Here is a 24,582-nt window from a genome sequence, read left to right on the forward strand (position 1 = left end):
CACGGGATGTTAGATGTCACGATGCGTGTATAGATGTCTTTATGTTGGGTTATGTGCTGACTCTTACGGTTCCCTCAGTCTTAGTATCCGTTGTTACATTACATGGGTCATTATGAAGTTCAGTCTGGGTGGTTTGACTGTGGGGGTATGAGGTAGAAGTTCAGTCTGGATGGTTTGACTGTGGGGGTATGAGGTAACAGTTCAGTCTGGATGGTTTGACTGTGGGGGTATGAGGTAACAGTTCAGTCTGGATGGTTTGACTGTGGGGGTATGAGGTAGCAGTTCAGTCTGGATGGTTTGACTGTGGGGGTATGAGGTAGCAGTTCAGTCTGGATGGTTTGACTGTGGGGGTATGAGGTAACAGTTCAGTCTGGATGGTTTGACTGTGGGGGTATGAGGTAACAGTTCAGTCTGGATGGTTTGACTGTGGGGGTATGAGGTAACAGTTCAGTCTGGATGGTTTGACTGTGGGGGTATGAGGTAGCAGTTCAGTCTGGATGGTTTGACTGTGGGGGTATGAGGTAACAGTTCAGTCTGGATGGTTTGACTGTGGGGGTATGAGGTAACAGTTCAGTCTGGATGGTTTGACTGTGGGGGTATGAGGTGTTCCTCATTAATACATTGGGCGTCGTGTGGTCACAACATGATTGTCAAGCATCAGTGCTATGAAAAACAACTTTTTGTCTTTTAAAACACAGCTGTTCTGAAGATATATTCTCTGATTAGGGAAAGGGGGATACCTAGTCAGTTGTACAAGTGAATGCATTCAACTGAAACGTTTCTTCCGCATTTAACCCGAGTGCCGCAGCGGTCTAAGGCACTGCATCTCAGTGCAAGAGGCGTTACTACAGTCCCTTGTTCGAATCCAGGCTGTATCACATCCGGCCGTGATTTGGAGTCACATAGGGCGATGCACAATTGGCCCAGCGTGGTCCGGGTTTGGCCGGGGTAGGCCGTCACTGTAAATAACAATTTGTTCTTAACTGACTTGCCTAGTTAAATAAAGGTTAAATCTTTTTTTTAAATAAATATAAAATAAATAACCCAACCCCTCTGATTACATTCTACTTCATTGTTAATCAAATCGTATTTGTGACATGCGCCGAATACAACATGTGTAGACTTTACAGTGAAATGCTGACTGACAAGCTCATAACCAACCATGCAGTTGAAGAAAGTCTACTTTATCATCAGTATATTTGGTAGCAGAAGAGAGAGGACACGTATTGCTTCAACTATACCATACCAAGACACACTGTAGTATTAAAAGTAATGGAATGACTGTATTCAAACTCCATCAACTTTGCCTCTGATTATCCAGAGGAACTGATCCAAGATCTGTGCTTGCGGTGGATAGCGTGTGTGTGTCTCCGCTCACTGCTCTGTCTGAGTAGCAGAGGGACTGAGAGGAGAGTCCTGTCTGCTGGTTCAACGTGGACCTCCTTTCAGTTCAGCCACAGTCCCCTCCTACCTCCTCAGATATAGTGAGCGTTTTGACTAGCCGTGGAGTCAACCAGAGCTGAATCTTTAACAGAGCACGCTGCTGGGTCTCTCTGCCTCAGCCCCCAGACACACACACACACACCATGCACACACACACACCGACCAAACACATGGAGTACTGCCACGCTGTGTTTCTCTGGATCTGCTGCAGCCTGTTGCCAGGTGAGCTAATGTGTGTGTGTGTGTGTGTGTGTGTGTGTGTGTGTGTGTGTGTGTGTGTGTGTGTGTGTGTGTGTGTGTGTGTGTGTGTGTGTGTGTGTGTGTGTGTGTGTGTGTGTGTGTGTGTGTGTGTGTGGTCCTATGCATGTGTACAATAAGTAGTAGTTATTACATTTTATTTATTCCAGCTCTCTCTGGAAGGCACATAAAACGTTTGTGGCATAGCTTTTATAGGAGCTAAAGTTAGTCTAATGTTTGCATAAGAAGAGGCAGACAGTCTAGCTTTCAGTTCTCCAATATTTATATGGAAATGTAGACAGGAATATAATTCCACGGTGTCCTAAGTGAAGTGGCTTTCTGGAGAACTAGCAAACGAGTCTCTTCTCTCGTACAGCGAATATGTCAAACTACTATAATATCAGTCTCATATCTTGATCTACTCTAATATCTAAGTTTTATATCTTAGTCTCATATCTTAATCTCATATCTATAAATACTCTAATACCTTAGTATCATATCTCAAACTAATCTCATATCTTAGTCTCGTAATTTAGTCTCACATATCTTAGAATCATATCTTGAACTACTCTCATATCTTAGTGTCATATCTGCATCACATCCGGCCGTGATTGGGAGTCCCATAGGGCGGTGCACAGTCTTATATCTTAAACTACTATAATATATTTTAGTCTCATATCTTATATCATACTGTGTGAGAGAGATGGGTGCTGAGTTGGCTTATTGAAGGGATGTGCTGGTTCCCTCAGGTTTGACAGAGGTGCTCTGTCTCTTATTGAAATCAGGTGTGTCCTTTGAAATGAAAGGTGGTGCTATCTGTTTAGAAACTAAGCGCTCAGAGTTTCCAGCATCTGGAAATGTGTGATGCACAGCCAGAACTGGGGTCAATTACCAGTAAAATTACAATAGCAGCAACATATTGAAGTGGAATAGAGAGAGAGTGAGAGAGAGAGAGAGAGAATGGGTTGTTTGAATTTCCTATGGCTATATGACCTGAATTGTATAACCTGATATGATATGGACTGCACCCCGCTGTCGATCTTCATCTATTTTAATTCTATGGTAATATGAGATTGGACCAATGTCAAGAGAGATTGCTATGACAGGTGGCTTCCAAAGAGTGCACACGGCTCACAATACTGGTAGCCAGCCATACTGTATATATTAGTGTAATTGCTTCAGTCTATGGCAATGTACAGTATGTCACTGTTTAAGTCATTTGGAAATGGCTGACGTTTCTTGTCCTTACTGCTTTCCAGTAATGTACTACTGACCTTAATCTAACAAGCAGTTGGATAGCACTAGGTTCCCATGGTTTTTACACCCTCTTGTTGAAGTAGACTAGCTATTATTAATCTTTGATTAGACGTTGTTAGATGACATGAGGCCTGAGGGTGGAGCAGTAGAGGAAATGTCTACTGGAAATATTTGCTGAGGTATAGGAATTTGATGTTGGGTCCAAGTTTTGGACACATACAGTCTTGCCGAGGGGAGGAGAGGTCAACCTTGCGAACACAGAAACAGTCTGGAATGAGAGAGAGAAGCTGTTTGGCCGGACTGGGAAAGAAGCTCTGACAATAAGACGGGAAGGGGCTGCATTCAAGATTTGATTTATTTATTGTGGTAGTTTGCTTCACTAAATGTCCTGTTTGAACGAGGCTGCTTAACATGGTCAGAATGGTGGTAGTGACATAGCAAAATGTCATGGCATACATGCTGATGACAACTCATTGAGTGAAAAACTGAGGGAGCTGTGTCAGCAAAGTTAGTGGGCTTCAAGCCTTTAGTCAATAAGGACAAACTCAGTGGACACTCATCCAGACAGAGCCTACGTCTGGGGCAAAACAATGTACCTTCTGAAGCAGACCAAAGGTCATTTGGTGCTGTCATTTCCACAGAGGATCAGGGTTTGCTGAAGGGTTGGCTGGATCATTCTGACATATTCACAGCTGTCCACTGCTGCTGTCTATAGGTGATCTTGCAGCTGTAACCAGTTGCAGCACTGTGGATGGGGCTTCCTTCATGTAGAATGTATTTAGAGATTGAAACATTGAGCCACATGAAGAGTGCACAGTCTGTTTGAGGTATGAACAGCCTGCGGGCATTCAACGGTTTTCCAAAGCTGTCACACAAGCCTGGCCGTGTTGTCAAGACAACACTTTACTTGTTAGGCCTGAGTGCGAGAGGGCAGGTTTAGAGGGCCAGGTTGGACTTGTTACACTTCTCATTGAGTTTTATGGGTTCATTAAGCGAGCAGTGTCAAATCTCGCTCGGGCTGCACAAAAACACACAAAAACTGTTTAAAGTAAATAGTGGAGTTTGAAAATGGTGTTGCTTTTTAAAAAATCCGGTCGTTACCAATTTCTTCGCTCACATACAGTCTGTATTCTTCACCTGTTAGATGCCTAATGCAACATATTTGTCCTCGTACAGCATGTTTGTCCCAACGCAACATGTTTGTCCTCGTACAGCATGTTTGTCCCAACGCAACATGTTTGTCCTCGTACAGCATGTTTGTCCCAACGCAACATGTTTGTCCTCGCTCAGAGCCCTCAGTAATTATTGGGACAGTACATCATTTTCTCTTCTTTGGGCTCTAAACTCCAAAACTGTGGATTTGAAACAATGACTATGCTGTTAAATTGCAGACTGTCATCTTTAATTTGAGGGTAAATTCATCCATGTTGGGTGAACTGTTTAGAAACATAGCACTTTTTGTACACAGTCAGACTGTGACAGTCCCTTCATTTTAAGGGACCAAAAAAATTGGCACAAATTCTCTTATATGTGTATAAAAGTAGTAAAAAGTTAAGAATTTGGTCCCATATTCATAGCACACAATGACTACATCAAGCTTGTGACTCCACACATTTGATGGATGCGTTTGCTGTTTGTTTTGGTTGTGTTTCAGATTATTTTGTGCCCAAAATAAATTATTGGTAAATAATGTATTGTGTCATTTTATTGTACATGAGAATATAATATGTTTCTGAACAATTCTGCAGTAATGTGGATGCTAACACGATTACGGTTAATCCTGAATGAATTCTGAATAATGATGAGTGAGAAAGTTACAGACGGACAAATATCGTAGCCCCAGGAAATCGTGTTAGGGGTTATGATATTTGTGCATCTGTAACTTTCTCACTATGTAGAAAACGTGCTGTAATTTCTAAACGGTTCACCCGATATCGTGAAAATACCCTCAAATTAAAGCTGACAGACTGCATAGTCATTGTTTGATTTCAAATCTAAACTTTTGAAGTACTGTACAGGGTCAATGTCCCAATAATGAATCAGTATGTCATTCAGCCTGTCCTTAGACACTGACTATTGCAGTTATGAATGTCCTGATGTCTCCACAGTGGCTTACAGCTGTGCATGACAACTCACCCCAGACCTGCTCTGCAGGCATGGCTTATACAGTACATGGCACTGCTTCAAGCTCTGCCACGGAGGATTTTGTTAACCCTGGGAGGGCTTAGAGCTGGCCGAGAAGGCAGACAGCTTGCTTAGCAGTGCCCAACTCCTGTGTGGGAGTGGCACATCTGGTGCCAGATACTCCATCATGACTCACATCCCATCATGTCACCAGCACCATCCATTGTGAAGCATCTTTCAACAGGGCTCAGATGAGCTTTCCAGAGAAAAGCCATCCAGTGCAAGAAGATCCAGAACGGGCCAACTAAAAGATGCTGAGTTGCACCTTTTACCTCATGTGAGGTGTACACCTCCAATCGCAGGGCTGCTCTTTTGTGCGCGAGCTGCAATGTGAATTCCTTCATAAAGTACAGAGAACGTTTGACCGTTTCATATTAGAATCTGGAACGTTGACTTCTCCACCACTTATAGGTGAACCAATGAAGGTTGATTTTCAGAGAGGTGGTGGGGAGCTGCCGTCTCACCATGCGGATTTGGTTAAAACTCAATCTGCTGGCCCAGAATCTTGGCCTGTGGGTAACAGTCATGCCCTGAAGCATTATGACTGTTACCCACACACAGACCAGCATGGCAGACGCTGTGAGGTGGAGATGAAGTCTTTCACATCTTCCCTGAAAGGCCCCCATGTCTATGTTTGACAAATTGTAGAAGAGTTATTTTGTTCAGCACTGTGTAGAGCTGTGTATGATGCATCCAAGTCCCAGGTCACATTATGGGCGTTGCATGCATCCTTTTAAAGGGCATCCCCTCTCATGAACTGAAACCTGACCATAACGCTGATTGCCCTTTGAGTAGCATGAAGCTCCATCAAGTCCTGTGTGAGGATCCATTCTAGCAGGCGTTGCACCCCTGGCTGTTCATAGTGCACCCGTGGGTCGTCTCTCCATCAGTGGGGCTGCGGTGGAGCTCCTGCAGCTTGGTGCTGGGCCAAAAGCAGTGGCTGGCCGGTCGGGCCCGTGGTTTATTTATCTGTGCAGAAGAGCTGGTACACAGGAAACCCGGCAAGACTCTGGCCTAGCTTTAGGAGCTGCTGATATTACTGGGAATATTAAATTGCTCTGCCACGTTAGGGGTTTGAAATGGAAACTGGATCTCCTCCACATCTCACGCTTTCACCTCCACTCTTTCCGTCTCTCGCTCATTTTCTCTCTATGTTGTTCTTTTTGCTCTCTCTTTTTCTTGGTAGGAAGTACAGCAAAGCTGCTCTGTGATGGTATCTGGGATAGTTTTCTTTCTATAACGAGCCTCGAAGACATCAAAGCGCCGGCTAGAGGAGTCATTTGTGTTTATGTGTACTTAAGACGGCACGCCTAGAAAAATTATGAAAACCCATATGGGAAAGAATTTAAATACACCACCTGCTGTGAAAAATCATAGCTGTTCAGCACCATTTCTTCCACCATTTAGCAGCATTTTTTATTTCAGCTTAATTAAAATACTTGTTGACTCCCTCTGGATAATATTTTGGGGGGAGATCTGACCATGTGAACCATTCATGCAACAGGAAATGAGCAATGTGGGGAATATGTCAATATTTAGATTGAACTGCATACTGTACATTGCAGTGATGGTAGCCATGAATGGATGTTTTCTCCAACCAGAACATATATTTTATGACCGTGTCATTCAATTTGGCAGGAAACAATGTGATGCCTTATCAACAACTGAACCATTTAGCAATAACATATGCTAGATATACAGTGCCTTCGGAAAGTATTCAGACCCCTTGTCTTTTTCCACATTTTGTTAGGCACAAGCCTTATTCGTAACGGCTGTCGTAGAGAGGGGACCAAGGCGCAGCGTGTTGAGTGCTCATAGTGAATATTTATTTTAACTCAGAATACTAAAGACAAAATAACAAACAAACAGCCAACAGTTCTGTCAGGTACACAGACCAGCTAAACAGAAAATAACTACCCACAAACACAGGTGGAAAAAAACCCTACTTAAGTATGATCTCCAATTAGAGACAACGAGAACCAGCTGCCTCTAATTGGAGATCATCCCCCAAAAAATCAACATAGAAATAGAAAACTAGAACTAAAAATAGATATAGAAAACATAGAAAAACACAAAACACCCCCTGTCACACCCTGACCTACTCTACCATAGAAAATAACATCTTACTATGGTCAGGACGTGACATTATTCCAAAATTGATTACATTGTGTCACGTCCTGACCAGTATAGAGTATATTTGGTTATTGTAGTTTGGTCAGGACGTGGCAGAGGGGAGTTGATGTATGTTTATGGGGTTTGTCACTGGTCTATGTCTGTGTTTCTATGTCTAGTTAATTGGGGTTGGACTCTCAATTGAAGGCAGGTGTGTTGAGTTGCCTTTGATTGGGAGTCCTATATAGTGGGGTGTGTTTGTCTTTGTGTTTCGTGGGTAGTTGTTTTTTGCACTGCTAGTTATAGCCTGCGAAACTGTCTCCTGTCGTGTTGTCTGCATTTATTGTTTTTTCGTGAGCAACGTGTTTAATAAACATGATGTTGAGCACACAACCTGCTGCGTATTGGTCCACGTTCTCCGACAGTGATTTCGCGATATCGTCAGAAGACGAGGTTCGTGACAGAACTACCCACCACAACAGGACCAAGCAGCGGAGAAACGAGCGGGACGCCGAATATATGGATTATTGGGAGAAGTGGACTTGGGAAGAGATACTGGCCGGAGAGGGCCCGTGGAAGAAGGCTGGGGTGGAACAGGAATGCTACCGGGGGACACGTCTGGCTAGGAAGCCGGAGAGGCACCCCCATTAATTATTTTGGGGGGCACACGGGTAGTTTGGCTGGGCGTAGGAAGAGCCATAAGCCAGCTACCCGTGAGTGCAGGAAGGAGCGAAGAAGGTGGAGAGCACCGTGTTTCGCCGAGGTGCGCACTATCTCGCCCATACGCACGCACAGCCCAGTCCGCCCTGTACCAGCACCCCGCTGGTGCAGGGCTACTAGTTCCATCCAGCCAGGACGGGTTGTGCAGGCGGTGCGATCACGGCCACCTGTGCGCCTCCATGGCCCAGTCTTTCCGGTTCCTGCCTCTCGGAGTATCCCGGAAGTGAGTAACCCCAGTCTAGCACGACTAGTACCAGCAACCCGGTCCAAGCTTCCCAATAGTCAGCCTAGTCCTGTTCAGCCTGTTCCCGCTCCCCGCACTAGCCTTGAGGTGCGTGTGCCCAGGCTGGCACATCCTGTACCAGCCCCACGCATCAGGCTTCTAGTGCGTCAGCCCAGCCTCGCCAGTCTGGAGCCGCCAGAGCCGCCTGCCAGCCAGGAGCCGCCAGTGCCGCCCGTCAGTCAGGAGTCGCCAGAGCCGCCCGCCAGTCGGGAGCCCGGAGCTGCCAGAGTGGCCCGTCTGCCCGGAGCTGCCAGAGTGGCCTGTCTGCCCGGAGCTGCCAGAGTGGCCCGTCTGCCCGGAGCTGCCAGAGTGGCCCGTCTGCCCGGAGCTGCCAGAGTGGCCCGTAGTTCCGGATCTGCCAGAGTGGCCCATAGTTCCGGATCTGCCAGAGTGGCCCGCCGTGCCGGATCTGCCAGAGTGGCTCACCGTGCCGGATCTGCCAGAGTAGCCCGCCGTGCCGGATCTGCGAGAGTGGCCCGCCGTGCCGGATCTGCCAGAGTGGCCCGTCGTGCCGGATCTGCCAGAGTGGCCCGCCGTGCCGGATCTGCCAGAGTGGCCGTCCGCCAGCCGGGTGCAGCAAGGGTCGTCCGCCAGCCGGGCGCAGCATTTGCCGCTCGCCAGCCGGGCGCAGCCAGGGACGCCCGCCAGCCATGCGCAGCAAGGGTCGCTCGCCAGCCGGGCGCAGCCAGAGACACCCGCCAGCCGGGCGTGGCAAGAATCGCCCGCCAGCCGGGCGAAGTTAGGGATGCCACTTAAGTGGACTGCGTCAGGGATGGAGCGGAGTCCACGTCCCGCACCTGAGCCGCCTCCCAGATAGGTGGGTTGGGGAGGGGGGGTGTAGCACGTCGTTGACGGCAGCCACCCTCCCTTCCCTCCCTTTTTGTTTACGGGATTTTCTTTTTTTTTGGGGGGGGGGGGTTCTGTGTTTTGTGTAGGTGCATTCCGGGGTCTGCACCTTTGAGGGGGGGTACTGTCACGTCCTGACCAGTATAGAGTATATTTGGTTATTGTAGTTTGGTCAGGACTTGGCAGAGGGGAGTTGATGTATGTTTATGGGGTTTGTCACTGGTCTATGTCTGTGTTTCTATGTCTAGTTAATTGGGGTTGGACTCTCAATTGAAGGCAGGTGTGTTGAGTTGCCTTTGATTGGGAGTCCTATATAGTGGGGTGTGTTTGTCTTTGTGTTTCGTGGGTAGTTGTTTTTTGCACTGCTAGTTATAGCCTGCGAAACTGTCTCCTGTCAGGTTGTTTGCATTTATTGTTTTTTCGTGATCAACGTGTTTAATAAACATGATGTTGAGCACACAACCTGCTGCGTATTGGTCCACGTTCTCCGACAGTGATTTCGCGATATCGTCAGAAGACGAGGTTCGTGACACATTGTTTCTTTTCCTCATCAATCTATACACAATACACCATAATGACAAAGCAAAAACTGGTTTTTAGAAATGTTTGCTAATATTTTACAAAAATGTAAAACTGAAATATCACATTTACATAAGTATTCAGACCTTTTACTCAGTACTTTGTTGAAGCACCTTTGACAGTGATTACAGACTTGAGTCTTCATGGGGATGATGCTACAAGCTTGGCACACCTGTAATTGGGGAGTTTCTCCCATTCTTCTTTGCAGATCCTCTCAAACTCTTTCAGATTGGATGTGGAGCGTTGCTGCACAGCAATCCAGAGATGTTTCATCGGGTTCAAGTCCGGGCTCTGGCTGGGCCACTCAAGGACATTCAGAGACTTGTCCCGAAGCCACTCCTGCGTTGTCTTGGCTGTGTGCTTAGGGTTGTTCTCTTGTTTTAAGGTGAACCTTTGCCCCAGTCTGAGGTCCTGAGCACTCTGGAGCAGGTTTTCATCAAGGATCTCTCTGTACTTTGCTCCGTTCATCTTTGCCTCGATCCTGACTAGTCTCCCAGTCCCTGCTGCGGGAAAAACATCCCCACAGCATGATGCTGCCACCACCATGCTTCACTGTAGAGATGGTGCAAGGTTTCCTCCAGACGTGACGCTTGGCATTCAGGGCAAAGAGTTCGATCTTGGTTTCATCAGACCAGAGAATCTTGTTTCTCATGGTCTGAAAGTCTTTAGGTGTCTTTTGGCAAACTCCAAGCGGGCTGTCATGTGCCTTTTACTGAGGAGTGGCTTCCATCTGGTCACTCTGATTGGTGGAGTGCTGCGGAGATGGTTGTCCTTCTGGAAGGTTCTCCCAGCTCCGCAGAGGAACTCCCTGACCAAGGCCCTTCTACAAACTATTGCCCAGTTTGGCCAGGCTGCTAGCTCTAGGAAGAGTCTTGGTGGTTCCTGTCACATATACTCCCTCTTCGGCGCTCGAGGTCAACAGGCTGCTCATTATTACGCACATTATTACGCACACTTCTCACCAGCACCTCATCAGACCTGGACTCCATCACCTGCCTGATTACCTTCCCTATAAATGTCACTCCCTTTGATTCTTTCCCTAGGCGTTATTGTTTCTGTTCCAGTGTTCATGTCTGTACGCTACCCGTGTTTCTTGTTTTGTTCTATGTTCATTTATTTATTAAATGCACTCCCTGAACTTGCTTCCCAACTCCCAGCATACATGTTACAGTTCCAAACTTCTTCCATTTAAGAATGATGGAGGCCACTGTGTTCTTGGGGACCTTCAATGCTGCAGAAATGTTTTGGGATCCTTCCCCAGATCTGTGCCTTGACACTTGGTATTTGGTATTTTATTAGGATCCCCATTAGCTGTTGCAAAAGCAGCAGCTACTCTTCCTGGGGTCCACACAAAACATGAAACATAATACAGAATGACATACTACAGAACAGTAATAGACAAGAACAGCTCAAGGAAAGAACTACATGCATTTTTAAAAAGGCACACGTAGCCTACATATCAATACATACACACAAACTATCTAGGTCAAATAGGGGACAGGCGTTGTGCCACGAGGCGTTGTGCCACAATCCTGTCTTGGAGCTCTACGGACAATTCCTTTGACCTCATGGCTTGGTTTATGCTCTGACATGCACTGTCAACTGTGGGACCTTATATACAGTGCCTTGCAAAAGTATTCACCCCCTTGGCATTTTTCCTATTTTGTTGTATTACAGCCTGTAATTGAAATAGATTTTTATTTGGATTTCATGTAATGGACATACACATAACAGTCCAAATTGGTGAAGTGAAGAAAAAAAAAAAGTTGTTTCAAATCTTTTTTCTTTTTTTTTTACATTTAAACGGAAAAATGTTGAGTGCTTAAGTATTCACCCCCTTTGCTATGAAGCCCCTAAATAAGATCTGGTGCAACCAATTACCTTCAGAAGTCACATAACTAGTTAAAAAAGTCCACCTGTGTGCAATCTAAGTGTCACAGGATCTGTCACATGATCTCAGTATATATACACCTGTTCTGAAAGGCCCCAGAGTCTGCAACACCACTAAGCAAGGGGCACCACCAAGCAAGTGGCACCATGACGACCAAGGAGCTCTCCAACCAGGTCAGGGACACAGTTGTGGAAAAGTACAGATCAGGGTTGGGTTATAAAAAAAATATCCGAAACTTTGAACATCCCACAGAGCACCATTAAATCCATTATAAAAAAATTGAAATAATATGGCACCACAACAAACCTGCCAAGAGTGGGCCGCCCACCAAAACTCATGGACCAGGCAAGGAGGGCATTAATCAGAGAGGCAACAAAGAGACCAAGATAACCCTGAAGGAGCTGCAAAGCTCCACATCGGAGATTTAAGTATCTGTACCTAGGACCACTTTAAGCCGTACACTCCACAGAGCTGGGCTTTACGGAAGAGTGGTCAGAAAAAAAGCCATTGCTTAAATAAAAAAAGAAGCAAACATGTGCCAGCATCATGCTGTGGGTATGTTTCTCATCGGCAGAGTCTGGGAAACTGATCAGAATTGAAGGAATGATGGATGGTGCTAAATACAGGGACATTTTTGAGGGAAACCTGATTCAGTCTTCAAGAGATTTGAGACTGGGACGGAGGTTCACCTTCCATCAGGACAATGACCCTAAGCATACTGCTAAAGCAACACTCGGGTGGTTTAAGAGGACACTTTTAAATGTCTTGGAATGGCCTAGTACACCAGCGGAACCCATCCAACTTGAAGGAGCTAGAGCAGTTTTGCCCTGAAGAATGGGCAAAAATCCCAGTGGCTAGATGTGCCAAGCTTATAGAGACATACCCCAAGAGACTTGCAGCTGTAATTGCTGAAAAAGGTGGCTCTACAAAGTATTGACTTTGGGGTGGTGAATAGTTATTCAGGCTCAAATTTTTATTTTTTTGGTCTTATTTCTTGTTTGTTTTACAATAAAAAATATTTAGCATCTTCAAAGTGGTTGTGTAAATCAAATGATACAAACCCCCCAAAAATGTATTTTAATTCCAGGTTGTAAGGCAACAAAATAGGAAAAATTCCAAGGGGGTGAATACTTTCGCAAGCCACTGTAGACCGCTGTGTGCCTTTCCAAATCATGTCCAATAAATTGATTTTACCACAGGTGGACTCCAATCAAGTTGTAGAAACATCTCAAGGATGATCAATGGAAACAGGATGCACCTGAGCTCAATTTGGAGTCTCATAGCAAAAGGTCTGAATACTTATGTAAATAAGGTTTTTCTGTTTTTTTGTTTTTAAAACATTTGCAAACATTTCTAAAACCCTATTTTTGCTTTGTCATTATGGGGTATTGTGTGTAGATTACTGAGGAAATTGTTTTATTTAATACATTTTAGAATAAGGCTGTAACGTAACAAAATGTGGAAAAAATCAAGGGATCTGAATACTTCCCGAAGGCACTGTATGCTCACATATACTCTTGTATAATTTCTCTTGACAGAGCAGCAACATCTGTTGGCAGAATATACTAGTGAGACATATATATTTTGGAGGATTATAAAGATATTTTTTCTGCAGTTGCAGTGCTCTCATTAGATTTCAATTCTTCAGCTGCCTTGAAACAGAGGTAATCTCCTTTAAAACTGTCAATGTGAAAAATCTAACTGTTCTAAAGAATGAACCACGACAGTACTATATTTCAAAGGAAATGGTTATTGTCCTGACTTTGACTTTGATACTCTTCTTTCATGGTATTGAATCCCAACTGTTAACTGCATCTCGCAAGTGACTGATGTTTCTTTCAAATGTATAGCCTACTTTCTATGAAACAAATAAATATAATAATTTTAACTACTAGGGCCAGGACGATACCAGCGAAACTTGTTAGTATCGTAACAAAGAAACAAAACACAATGCGGATTTAAGATCTTTAGGAAAACGGCCCTAATGTTGAAACAAGCATCATTATGATGTCATCCAGAGTCACATGTATTTATTTTCTATCTATATGTCACGTCCTGGCCAGAATAAGGGTTAATTAGTATTGTAGTTTGGTCAGGACGTGGCAGAGGGTATTCGTTTTATGTGGTTCGGGGTGGTGTGTTTGTTGAAGGGGCATTTGATTTAAGTATTCCGGGGTTTTTGGGCACTGTTTGGTTTTCATGTATTCTATGTTTAGTCTAGTGTGTGTGGTTCTATGTTGAGTTAATTGGGGTTGGACTTCCAATTGAAGGTAGCTGTGTGGTGTTGCCTTTGATTGGAAGTCCTATATTAGTTGGGTGTGTTTGTCTTGTATTTTGTGGGAGATTGTTCTGTGTTTAGCCTTGTGCCTTACCAGACTGTTTTTTGTCGATCGTATTTCTGTTTGTTATTTTGGTGTTCATTTTGATAGTTAATAAAAGTCAAGATGAGCCTGCACATACCTGCTGCGTTTTGGTCCTCCTTCACCGACGACAACCGTGACACTATAGCTCACAATATTTTACATACAGCAGGTTTTTAAAGGACTGACTAGTTTGGTCTGCTTTGTGTTTACATTTTTGGCATGGAAAAAATATTGTGATAATGGTATTGTCCTGGCCCTACTCACTATCAGTACCAGCAATTGAATAACGAGTTCCAATCCATTTCACACGTTTGTCCAATACGCACTTTTCTCTGTCAAGTCCCTTTGTCCATCAAATGGAAATAAAAATGTACTTGGCCATTTTCTGCTTCTAACTATTTATTTAATATATCAGCTCTCCATACTGCTCTAATCTTAGTAAAAATGACTAGCAATACACAACAGAACCATGGCTGAACAGCCGCTTGTATAGTCTCTGAACCATTGGTTTGCCTCTCAGTGCTGAAGCTAACCCAACTTTGACCTTCTATGTCAGTTGTTATAAAACAATTTATTTGTTATGTCGCCTCATAAACTTTGTTGGTGCTTTTACGTTGTGATCTCAGTAACAAAATACATTTCCCACGGAGAAAAAAGGATCACTTGACTTGACCCTCAGAGCCTAACAGATTGTAGAGCTGTATAGAGAGGACTGAGAGTGGGGTTTAGGGTATTCAAAATAGGCCCTACTGTGTTGACGTAAGAGAAGGGGGGGCTTGTCCTGGGGTCTGTTTTTGTGTGCTCTATGAAATCCATCTCTTCAGCTCACTGGGTTGGGATCTGACTGCTCACTGGGTTGGGTTCTGACTGCTCACTGGGCTGGGTTCTGACTGCTCACTGGGCTGGGATCTGACTGCTCACTGGGTTGGGTTCTGACTGCTCACTGGGCTGGGTTCTGACTGCTCACTGGGATGGGTTCTGACTGCTCACTGGGATGGGATCTGACTGCTCACTGGGCTGGGTTCTGACTGCTCACTGGGATGGGTTCTGAGTGCTCACTGGGCTGGGTTCTGACTGCTCACTGGGCTGGGTTCTGACTGCTCACTGGGATGGGATCTGGCTGCTCACTGGGATGGGTTCTGACTGCTCACTGGGATCTGACTGCTCACTGGGCTGGGTTCTGACTGCTCACTGGGATGGGTTCTGAGTGCTCACTGGGCTGGGTTCTGACTGCTCACTGGGCTGGGTTCTGACTGCTCACTGGGATGGGATCTGGCTGCTCACTGGGATGGGTTCTGACTGCTCACTGGGATCTGACTGCTCACTGGGTTGGGTTCTGACTGCTCACTGGGATGGGTTCTGAGTGCTCACTGGGCTGGGTTCTGACTGCTCACTGGGTTCTGACTGCTCAAGGTGCTGGGTTCTGACTGCTCACTGGGCTGGGTTCTGACTGCTCACTGGGCTGGGTTCTGACTGCTCACTGGGATGGGTTCTGACTGCTCACTGGGATGGGATCTGACTGCTCACTGGGCTGGGTTCTGACTGCTCACTGGGCTGGGTTCTGACTGCTCACTGGGTTGGGTTCTGAGTGCTCACTGGGCTGGGTTCTGACTGCTCACTGGGCTGGGTTCTGACTGCTCACTGGGCTGGATTCTGACTGCTCACTGGGATGGGTTCTGACTGCTCACTGGGATGGGTTCTGACTGCTCACTGGGATGGGATCTGACTGCTCACTGGGCTGGGTTCTGACTGCTCACTGGGTTGGGATCTGACTGCTCACTGGGTTGGGTTCTGACTGCTCACTGGGCTGGGTTCTGACTGCTCACTGGGCTGGGTTCTGACTGCTCACTGGGATGGGATCTGCCTGCTCACTGGGCTGGGATCTGACTGCTCACTGGGATGGGTTCTGACTGCTCACTGGGCTGGGTTCTGACTGCTCACTGGGATGGGATCTGACTGCTCACTGGGATGGGTTCTGACTGCTCACTGGGATGGGTTCTGACTGCTCACTGGGATGGGTTCTTACTGCTCACTGAGATGGGATCTGACTGCTCACTGGGATGGGTTCTGACTGCTCACTGGGATGGGTTCTGACTGCTCACTGGGCTGGATTCTGACTGTTCACTGGGTTGGGTTCTGACTGCTCACTGAGATGGGATCTGACTGCTCCCTGGGTTGGGTTCTGACTGCTCACTGGGCTGGGTTCTGACTGCTCACTGGGCTGGGTTCTGACTGCTCACTGGGATGGGATCTGACTGTTCACTGGGCTGGGTTCTGACTGCTCACTGGGTTGGGTTCTGACTGCTCACTGGGCTGGGTTCTGACTGCTCACTGGGCTGGGTTCTGACTGCTTACTGGGCTGGGTTCTGACTGTTCACTGGGCTGGGTTCTGACTGCTCACTGGGTTGGGTTCTGACTGCTCACTGGGCTGGGTTCTGACTGCTCACTGGGCTGGGTTCTGACTGCTCCCTGGGTTGGGTTCTAACTGCTCAAGGTGCTGGGTTCTGACTGCTCACTGGGTTGGGTTCTGACTGCTCACTGGGTTGGGTTCTGACTGCTCACTGGGTTGGGTTCTGACTGCTCACTGGGATTGGTTCTGACTGCTCACTGGGTTGGTTTCTGACTGCTCACTGGGTTGGGTTCTGACTGCTCACTGGGTTGGGTTCTGACTGCTCACTGGGCTGGGTTCTGACTGCTCACAGGGTTGGGTTCTGACTGCTCACAGGGTTGGGTTCTGACTGCTCACTGGGTTGGGTTCTAACTGCTCAAGGTGCTGGGTTCTGACTGCTCACTGGGTTGGGTTCTGACTGCTCACTGGGTTGGGTTCTGACTGCTCACTGGGTTGGGTTCTGACTGCTCACTGGGATTGGTTCTGACTGCTCACTGGGCTGGGTTCTGACTGCTCACAGGGTTGGGTTCTGACTGTGATTTATTTTTTTCAGGTAATAGTACTCTAACTGTATGTCATTAAGCGTGATGACTTTTAAAGCTGTCTCTTTCTTCCTCTTGGTCCTTCTCAATTTCTCTCTCTATGTCCTGCTCTACTTCCAAGGAAGAGTGTTATATCACTGTCATCACAAGCTGGCTCATAGCCCTTTACCTCAGACAAGAAAAATTGCAATGAAATGTAAATCCCAACATGAAGCCTGACCTTACAGTAGCCAAGACGTCTGTCTTCCACTGTATATAATATAGAGATAAAGTGGTGTGAGACCTGAGACCGGTGAAACGAAGACACTGTATACAGCTGGAGATGAAAGAGAAGATAGACGAATGAAGAGCCAGTTTGAAAGGAAGTTATGTTGACGAAGATTATGTTTTCCGTCGTGCTCTCTCCTCTCTGTCAAGATGATCTACTCATGTCTTCCATCTCCTCAACAAACGTTTGCTTGCTGCTTGCTTCCTCCGGTGGAAATAAAAAATCAACATGACGTTGTTTTCATTAATAAGCCATTTTGGGTAACTTGGTGACAGCGAGAAAAGCTGAAAAAGTATCATCTCTGATATTGCGTTTTCCCATAATGCTCTTAGTCTCCAGAGGAAGTGAGGAAAATTAATCTACACCATCACAAATCCGGTCTGTCTTTTGATCAGTTCCCATAGTTGTGTTTGCGGTCCTTTGATTTTGTTCATTGAGATGAATTTGTCTAGTCTGTGAATTATGGTTCCCACATGGTCTATTCAGGGTTTCACCACAGTGCTTAAAACGCTCTGCTCAACTTCTACCAGAAACAAACAGCTGGGAAGGCATGTGGGTTGCAATTATTGATCTTTCTCAGCTCAGCACCTGTGGTAGATTTCTAAATCTGATCTCACGTACAGAAAAAATATTAAGGGGGTCGAGTTTGACTGGGAAGGGAATTCCCTACCCTGATGTGAGCATCGTACTGGTCAGTCATCATCTGATGAAGAGTGATCTGCCAATCAGAGGGCTGCTGCCTGGCATCAGTATTCTAGATGTCATCTCCAGCCTTTATGCCATTAAGCAAGGCACTCAGTGTGTTTGTCTCGGGGTGTTGGTAGAAAACAAATAGATTAATTTACGTTTCCTCAGAATAGGACAATAAGGTATGCTTCTGTTCTTGTTGTAAAGTCTTGTCTTAGCCAAGTACAATGGCAACAACCTTAAATAAGTGTTATTCAGTGTAGATCAGTGCTATTGTGTAAATGGCCTGACTTTAGTGTTACATTCAGTGCTACATAATGTTGACATCTAGTAAAAGGAAATCTATTTTGGTATTTGTTTCATTAGTCTATTGTTGATATAGTTCCAAAATGTTTTGCAATGTCAGCAATCAAGTTTCCAAGACATACTGTACATCTCAAAATACAGAAATACAGTCGGTATGATGCATTTTGTATACCGGCCGTATTTCTGTATTTAAAGAAAATAAGTTAATATAGTTTTTCTGTGGAGTTTTCCTTTAATATACTTTGTATACAGTATGTCCATTTAAATGAGCAGGATGGAAATATCCATGTAACCTGCTACATGATTTCAACATCCAGTCTTCTGCACTGTAACGTGAATGATCAACTTCAATATAGCTACTACCGCTTCTCCTCACACAAAACCTTCAGCCATCCATCCACCCCTTTCAATATGACTACTACCGCTTCTCCTCACACAAAACCTTCAGCCATCCATCCACCCCTTTCAATATGACTACTACCGCTTCTCCACACACAAAACCTTCAGCCATCCATCCACCCCTTTCAATATGACTACTACCGATTCTACTCACACAAAACCTTCAGCCATCCATCCACCCCTTTCAATATGACTACTACCGCTTCTACTCACACAAAACCTTCAGCCATCCATCCACCCTTTTCAATATGAGTACTACTGCTTCTCCTCACACAAAACCTTCAGCCATCCATCCACCCCTTTCAATATGACTACTAACGCTTCTCCTCACACAAAACCTTCAGCCATCCATCCACCCCTTTCAATATGACTACTACCGCTTCTCCTCACACAAAATCTTCAGCCATCCATCCACCCTTTTCAATATGAGTACTACTGCTTCTCCTCACACAAAACCTTCAGCCATCCATCCACCCCTTTCAATATGACTACTACCGCTTCTCCTCACACAAAACCTTCAGCCATCCATCCACCCCTTTCAATATGACTACTACCGCTTCTCCTCACACAAAACCTTCAGCCATCCATCCACCCCTTTCAATATGACTAATTCCGCTTCTCCACACACAAAACCTTCAGCCATCCATCCACCCCTTTCAATATGACTACTACCGCTTCTCCTCTCACAAAACCTTCAGCCATCCATCCACCCCTTTCAATATGACTACTACCGCTTCTACTCACACAAAAACTTCAGCCATCCATCCACCCTTTTCAATATGAGTACTACTGCTTCTCCTCACACAAAACCTTCAGCCATCCATCCACCCCTTTCAATATGACTACTACCGCTTCTCCACACACAAAACCTTCAGCCATCCATCCACCCCTTTCAATATGACTACTACCGCTTCTCTTCACACAAAATCTTCAGCCATCCATCCACCCCTTTCAATATGACTACTACCGCTTCTCCTCACACAAAACCTTCAGCCATCCATCCACCCCTTTCAATATGACTACTACCGCTTCTCCTCACACAAAACCTTCAGCCATCCATCCACCCCTTTCAATATGACTACTACCGCTTCTCCTCACACAAAACCTTCAGCCATCCATCCACCCCTTTCAATATGACTACTACCGCTTCTCCTCACACAAAACCTTCAGCCATCCATCCACCCCTTTCAATATGACTACTACCGCTTCTCCTCACACAAAACCTTCAGCCATCCATCCACCCCTTTCAATATGACTACTACCGCTTCTCCTCACACAAAACCTTCAGCCATCCATCCACCCTTTTCAATATGAGTACTACTGCTTCTCCTCACACAAAACCTTCAGCGATCCATCCACCCCTTTCAATATGACTACTACCGCTTCTCCACACACAAAACCTTCAGCCATCCATCCACCCCTTTCAATATGACTACTACAGCTTCTCCTCACACAAAACCTTCAGCCATCCATCCACCCCTTTCAATATGACTACTACCGCTTCTCCTCACACAAAACCTTCAGCCATCCATCCACCCCTTTCAATATGACTACTACCGCTTCTCCTCACACAAAACCTTCAGCCATCCATCCACCCCTTTCAATATGACTACTACCGCTTCTCCACACACAAAACCTTCAGCCATCCATCCACCCCTTTCAATATGACTACTACCGCTTCTCCTCTCACAAAACCTTCAGCCATCCATCCAACCCTTTCAATATGACTACTACCGCTTCTACTCACACTAAACCTTCAGCCATCCATCCACCCCTTTCAATATGACTACTACCGCTTCTCCTCACACAAAACCTTCAGCCATCCATCCACCCTTTTCAATATGAGTACTACCGCTTCTCCTCACACAAAACCTTCAGCCATCCATCCACCCCTTTCAATATGACTACTACCGCTTCTCCTCACACAAAACCTTCAGCCATCCATCCACCCTTTTCAATATGAGTACTACTGCTTCTCCTCACACAAAACCTTCAGCAATCCATCCACCCCTTTCAATATGACTACTACCGCTTCTCCACACACAAAACCTTCAGCCATCCATCCACCCCTTTCAATATGACTACTACCGCTTCTCCTCTCACAAAACCTTCAGCCATCCATCCACCCCTTTCAATATGACTACTACCGCTTCTCCTCACACAAAACCTTCAGCCATCCATCCACCCCTTTCAATATGACTACTACCGCTTCTCCTCACACAAAACCTTCAGCCATCCATCCACCCCTTTCAATATGACTACTACCGCTTCTCCTCACACAAAACCTTCAGCCATCCATCCACCCCTTTCAATATGACTACTACCGCTTCTCCTCACACAAAACCTTCAGCCATCCATCCACCCCTTTCAATATGACTACTACCGCTTCTCCTCACACAAAACCTTCAGCCATCCATCCACCCCTTTCAATATGACTACTACCGCTTCTCCTCACACAAAACCTTCAGCCATCCATCCACCCCTTTCAATATGACTACAACCGCTTCTCCTCACACAAAACCTTCAGCCATCCATCCTCCCCTTTCAATATGACTACTACCGCTTCTCCTCACACAAAACCTTCAGCCATCCATCCACCCCTTTCAATATGACTACTACCGCTTCTCCTCACACAAAACCTTCAGCCATCCATCCACCCCTTTCAATATGACTACTTCCGCTTCTCCTCATACAAAACCTTCAGCCATCCATCCACCCCTTTCAATATGACTACTACCGCTTCTCCTCACACAAAACCTTCAGCCATCCATCCACCCTTTTCAATATGACTACTACCGCTTCTCCTCACACAAAACCTTCAGCCATCCATCCACCCCTTTCAATATGACTACTACAGCTTCTCCTCACACAAAACCTTCAGCCATCCATCCACCCTTTTCAATATGAGTACTACCGCTTCTCCTCACACAAAACCTTCAGCCATCCATCCACCCCTTTCAATATGACTACTACCGCTTCTCCTCACACAAAACCTTCAGCCATCCATCCACCCTTTTCAATATGACTACTACCGCTTCTCCTCACACAAAACCTTCAGCCATCCATCCACCCCTTTCAATATGACTACTACAGCTTCTCCTCACACAAAACCTTCAGCCATCCATCCACCCTTTTCAATATGAGTACTACCGCTTCTCCTCACACAAAACCTTCAGCCATCCATCCACCCCTTTCAATATGACTACTACCGCTTCTCCACACACAAAACCTTCAGCCATCCATCCACCCCTTTCAATATGACTACTACCGCTTCTCCTCACACAAAACCTTCAGCCATCCATCCACCCCTTTCAATATGACTACTACCGCTTATCTTCACACAAAACCTTCAGCCATCCATGCACCCCTTTCAATATGACTACTACCGCTTCTCCTCACACAAAACCTTCAGCCATCCATCCACCCCTTTCAATATGACTACTACCGCTTCTCCTCACACAAAACCTTCAGCCATCCATCCACCCCTTTCAATATGACTACTACCGCTTCTCCTCACACAAAACCTTCAGCCATCCATCCACCCCTTTCAATATGACTACTACCGCTTCTCCTCACACAAAACCTTCAGCCATCCATCCACCCCTTTCAATATGACTACTACCGCTTCTCCTCACACAAAACCTTCAGCCATCCATCCACCCCTTTCAATATGACTACTACCGCTTCTCCTCACACAAAACCTTCAGCCATCCATCCACCCCTTTCAATATGACTACTACCGCTTCTCTTCACACAAAATCTTCAGCCATCCATCCACCCCTTTCAATATGACTACTACCGCTTCTCCTCACACAAAACCTTCAGCCATCCATCCACCCCTTTCAATATGACTACTACCGCTTCTCCTCACACAAAACCTTCAGCCATCCATCCACCCCTTTCAATATGACTACTACCGCTTCTCCTCACACAAAACCTTCAGCCATCCATCCACCCCTTTCAATATGACTACTACCGCTTCTCCTCACACAAAACTTTCAGCCATCCATCCACCCCTTTCAATATGACTACTACCGCTTCTCCTCACACAAAACCTTCAGCCATCCATCCACACCTTTCAATATGACTACTACAGCTTCTCCTCACACAAAACCTTCAGCCATCCATCCACCCTTTTCAATATGAGTACTACCGCTTCTCCTCACACAAAACCTTCAGCCATCCATCCACCCCTTTCAATATGACTACTACCGCTTCTCCTCACACAAAACCTTCAGCCATCCATCCACCCTTTTCAATATGACTACTACCGCTTCTCCTCACACAAAACCTTCAGCCATCCATCCACCCCTTTCAATATGACTACTACAGCTTCTCCTCACACAAAACCTTCAGCCATCCATCCACCCTTTTCAATATGAGTACTACCGCTTCTCCTCACACAAAACCTTCAGCCATCCATCCACCCCTTTCAATATGACTACTACCGCTTCTCCACACACAAAACCTTCAGCCATCCATCCACCCCTTTCAATATGACTACTACCGCTTCTCCTCACACAAAACCTTCAGCCATCCATCCACCCCTTTCAATATGACTACTACCGCTTATCTTCACACAAAACCTTCAGCCATCCATGCACCCCTTTCAATATGACTACTACCGCTTCTCCTCACACAAAACCTTCAGCCATCCATCCACCCCTTTCAATATGACTACTACCGCTTCTCCTCACACAAAACCTTCAGCCATCCATCCACCCCTTTCAATATGACTACTACCGCTTCTCCTCACACAAAACCTTCAGCCATCCATCCACCCCTTTCAATATGACTACTACCGCTTCTCCTCACACAAAACCTTCAGCCATCCATCCACCCCTTTCAATATGACTACTACCGCTTCTCCTCACACAAAACCTTCAGCCATCCATCCACCCCTTTCAATATGACTACTACCGCTTCTCCTCACACAAAACCTTCAGCCATCCATCCACCCCTTTCAATATGACTACTACCGCTTCTCTTCACACAAAATCTTCAGCCATCCATCCACCCCTTTCAATATGACTACTACCGCTTCTCCTCACACAAAACCTTCAGCCATCCATCCACCCCTTTCAATATGACTACTACCGCTTCTCCTCACACAAAACCTTCAGCCATCCATCCACCCCTTTCAATATGACTACTACCGCTTCTCCTCACACAAAACCTTCAGCCATCCATCCACCCCTTTCAATATGACTACTACCGCTTCTCCTCACACAAAACTTTCAGCCATCCATCCACCCCTTTCAATATGACTACTACCGCTTCTCCTCACACAAAACCTTCAGCCATCCATCCACCCCTTTCAATATGACTACTACCGCTTCTCCTCAAACAAAACCTTCAGCCATCCATCCACCCTTTTCAATATGACTACTACCGCTTCTCCTCACACAAAACCTTCAGCCATCCATCCACCCCTTTCAATATGACTACTACCGCTTCTCCTCACACAAAACCTTCAGCCATCCATCCACCCCTTTCAATATGACTACTACCGCTTCTCCACACACAAAACCTTCAGCCATCCATCCACCCCTTTCAATATGACTACTACCGCTTCTCCTCACACAAAACCTTCAGCCATCCATCCACCCCTTTCAATATGACTACTACCGCTTATCTTCACACAAAACCTTCAGCCATCCATGCACCCCTTTCAATATGACTACTACCGCTTCTCCTCACACAAAACCTTCAGCCATCCATCCACCCCTTTCAATATGACTACTACCGCTTCTCCTCACACAAAACCTTCAGCCATCCATCCACCCCTTTCAATATGACTACTACCGCTTCTCCTCACACAAAATCTTCAGCCATCCATCCACCCCTTTCAATATGACTACTACCGCTTCTCCTCACACAAAACCTTCAGCCATCCATCCACCCCTTTCAATATGACTACTACCGCTTCTCCACACACAAAACCTTCAGCCATCCATCTACCCCTTTCAATATGACTACTACCGCTTCTCCTCTCACAAAACCTTCAGCCATCCATCCACCCCTTTCAATATGACTACTACCGCTTCTCCTCACACAAAATCTTCAGCCATCCATC

The 24,582-nt window shown here is 45.9% G+C and overlaps 1 protein-coding gene across 1 annotated transcript in view; it reads left to right on the forward strand.

Annotated features, from left to right (window-relative positions):
* The first annotated feature begins 1,493 nt into the window (after positions 1 to 1,493).
* itga11a (integrin, alpha 11a) overlaps positions 1,494 to 24,582 on the forward strand; it is a 110,709-nt gene continuing 87,620 nt past the window's right edge. The window contains exon 1 of the mRNA XM_029720635.1: positions 1,494 to 1,665. Within this exon, the coding sequence (XP_029576495.1) occupies positions 1,587 to 1,665 (79 nt within the window). The 5' untranslated portion in view covers positions 1,494 to 1,586. The remainder of the gene's footprint in view (positions 1,666 to 24,582) is intronic.

Source organism: Salmo trutta, chromosome 29 (assembly GCF_901001165.1).
Source record: "Salmo trutta chromosome 29, fSalTru1.1, whole genome shotgun sequence".
Classification (NCBI taxonomy): domain Eukaryota; kingdom Metazoa; phylum Chordata; class Actinopteri; order Salmoniformes; family Salmonidae; genus Salmo; species Salmo trutta.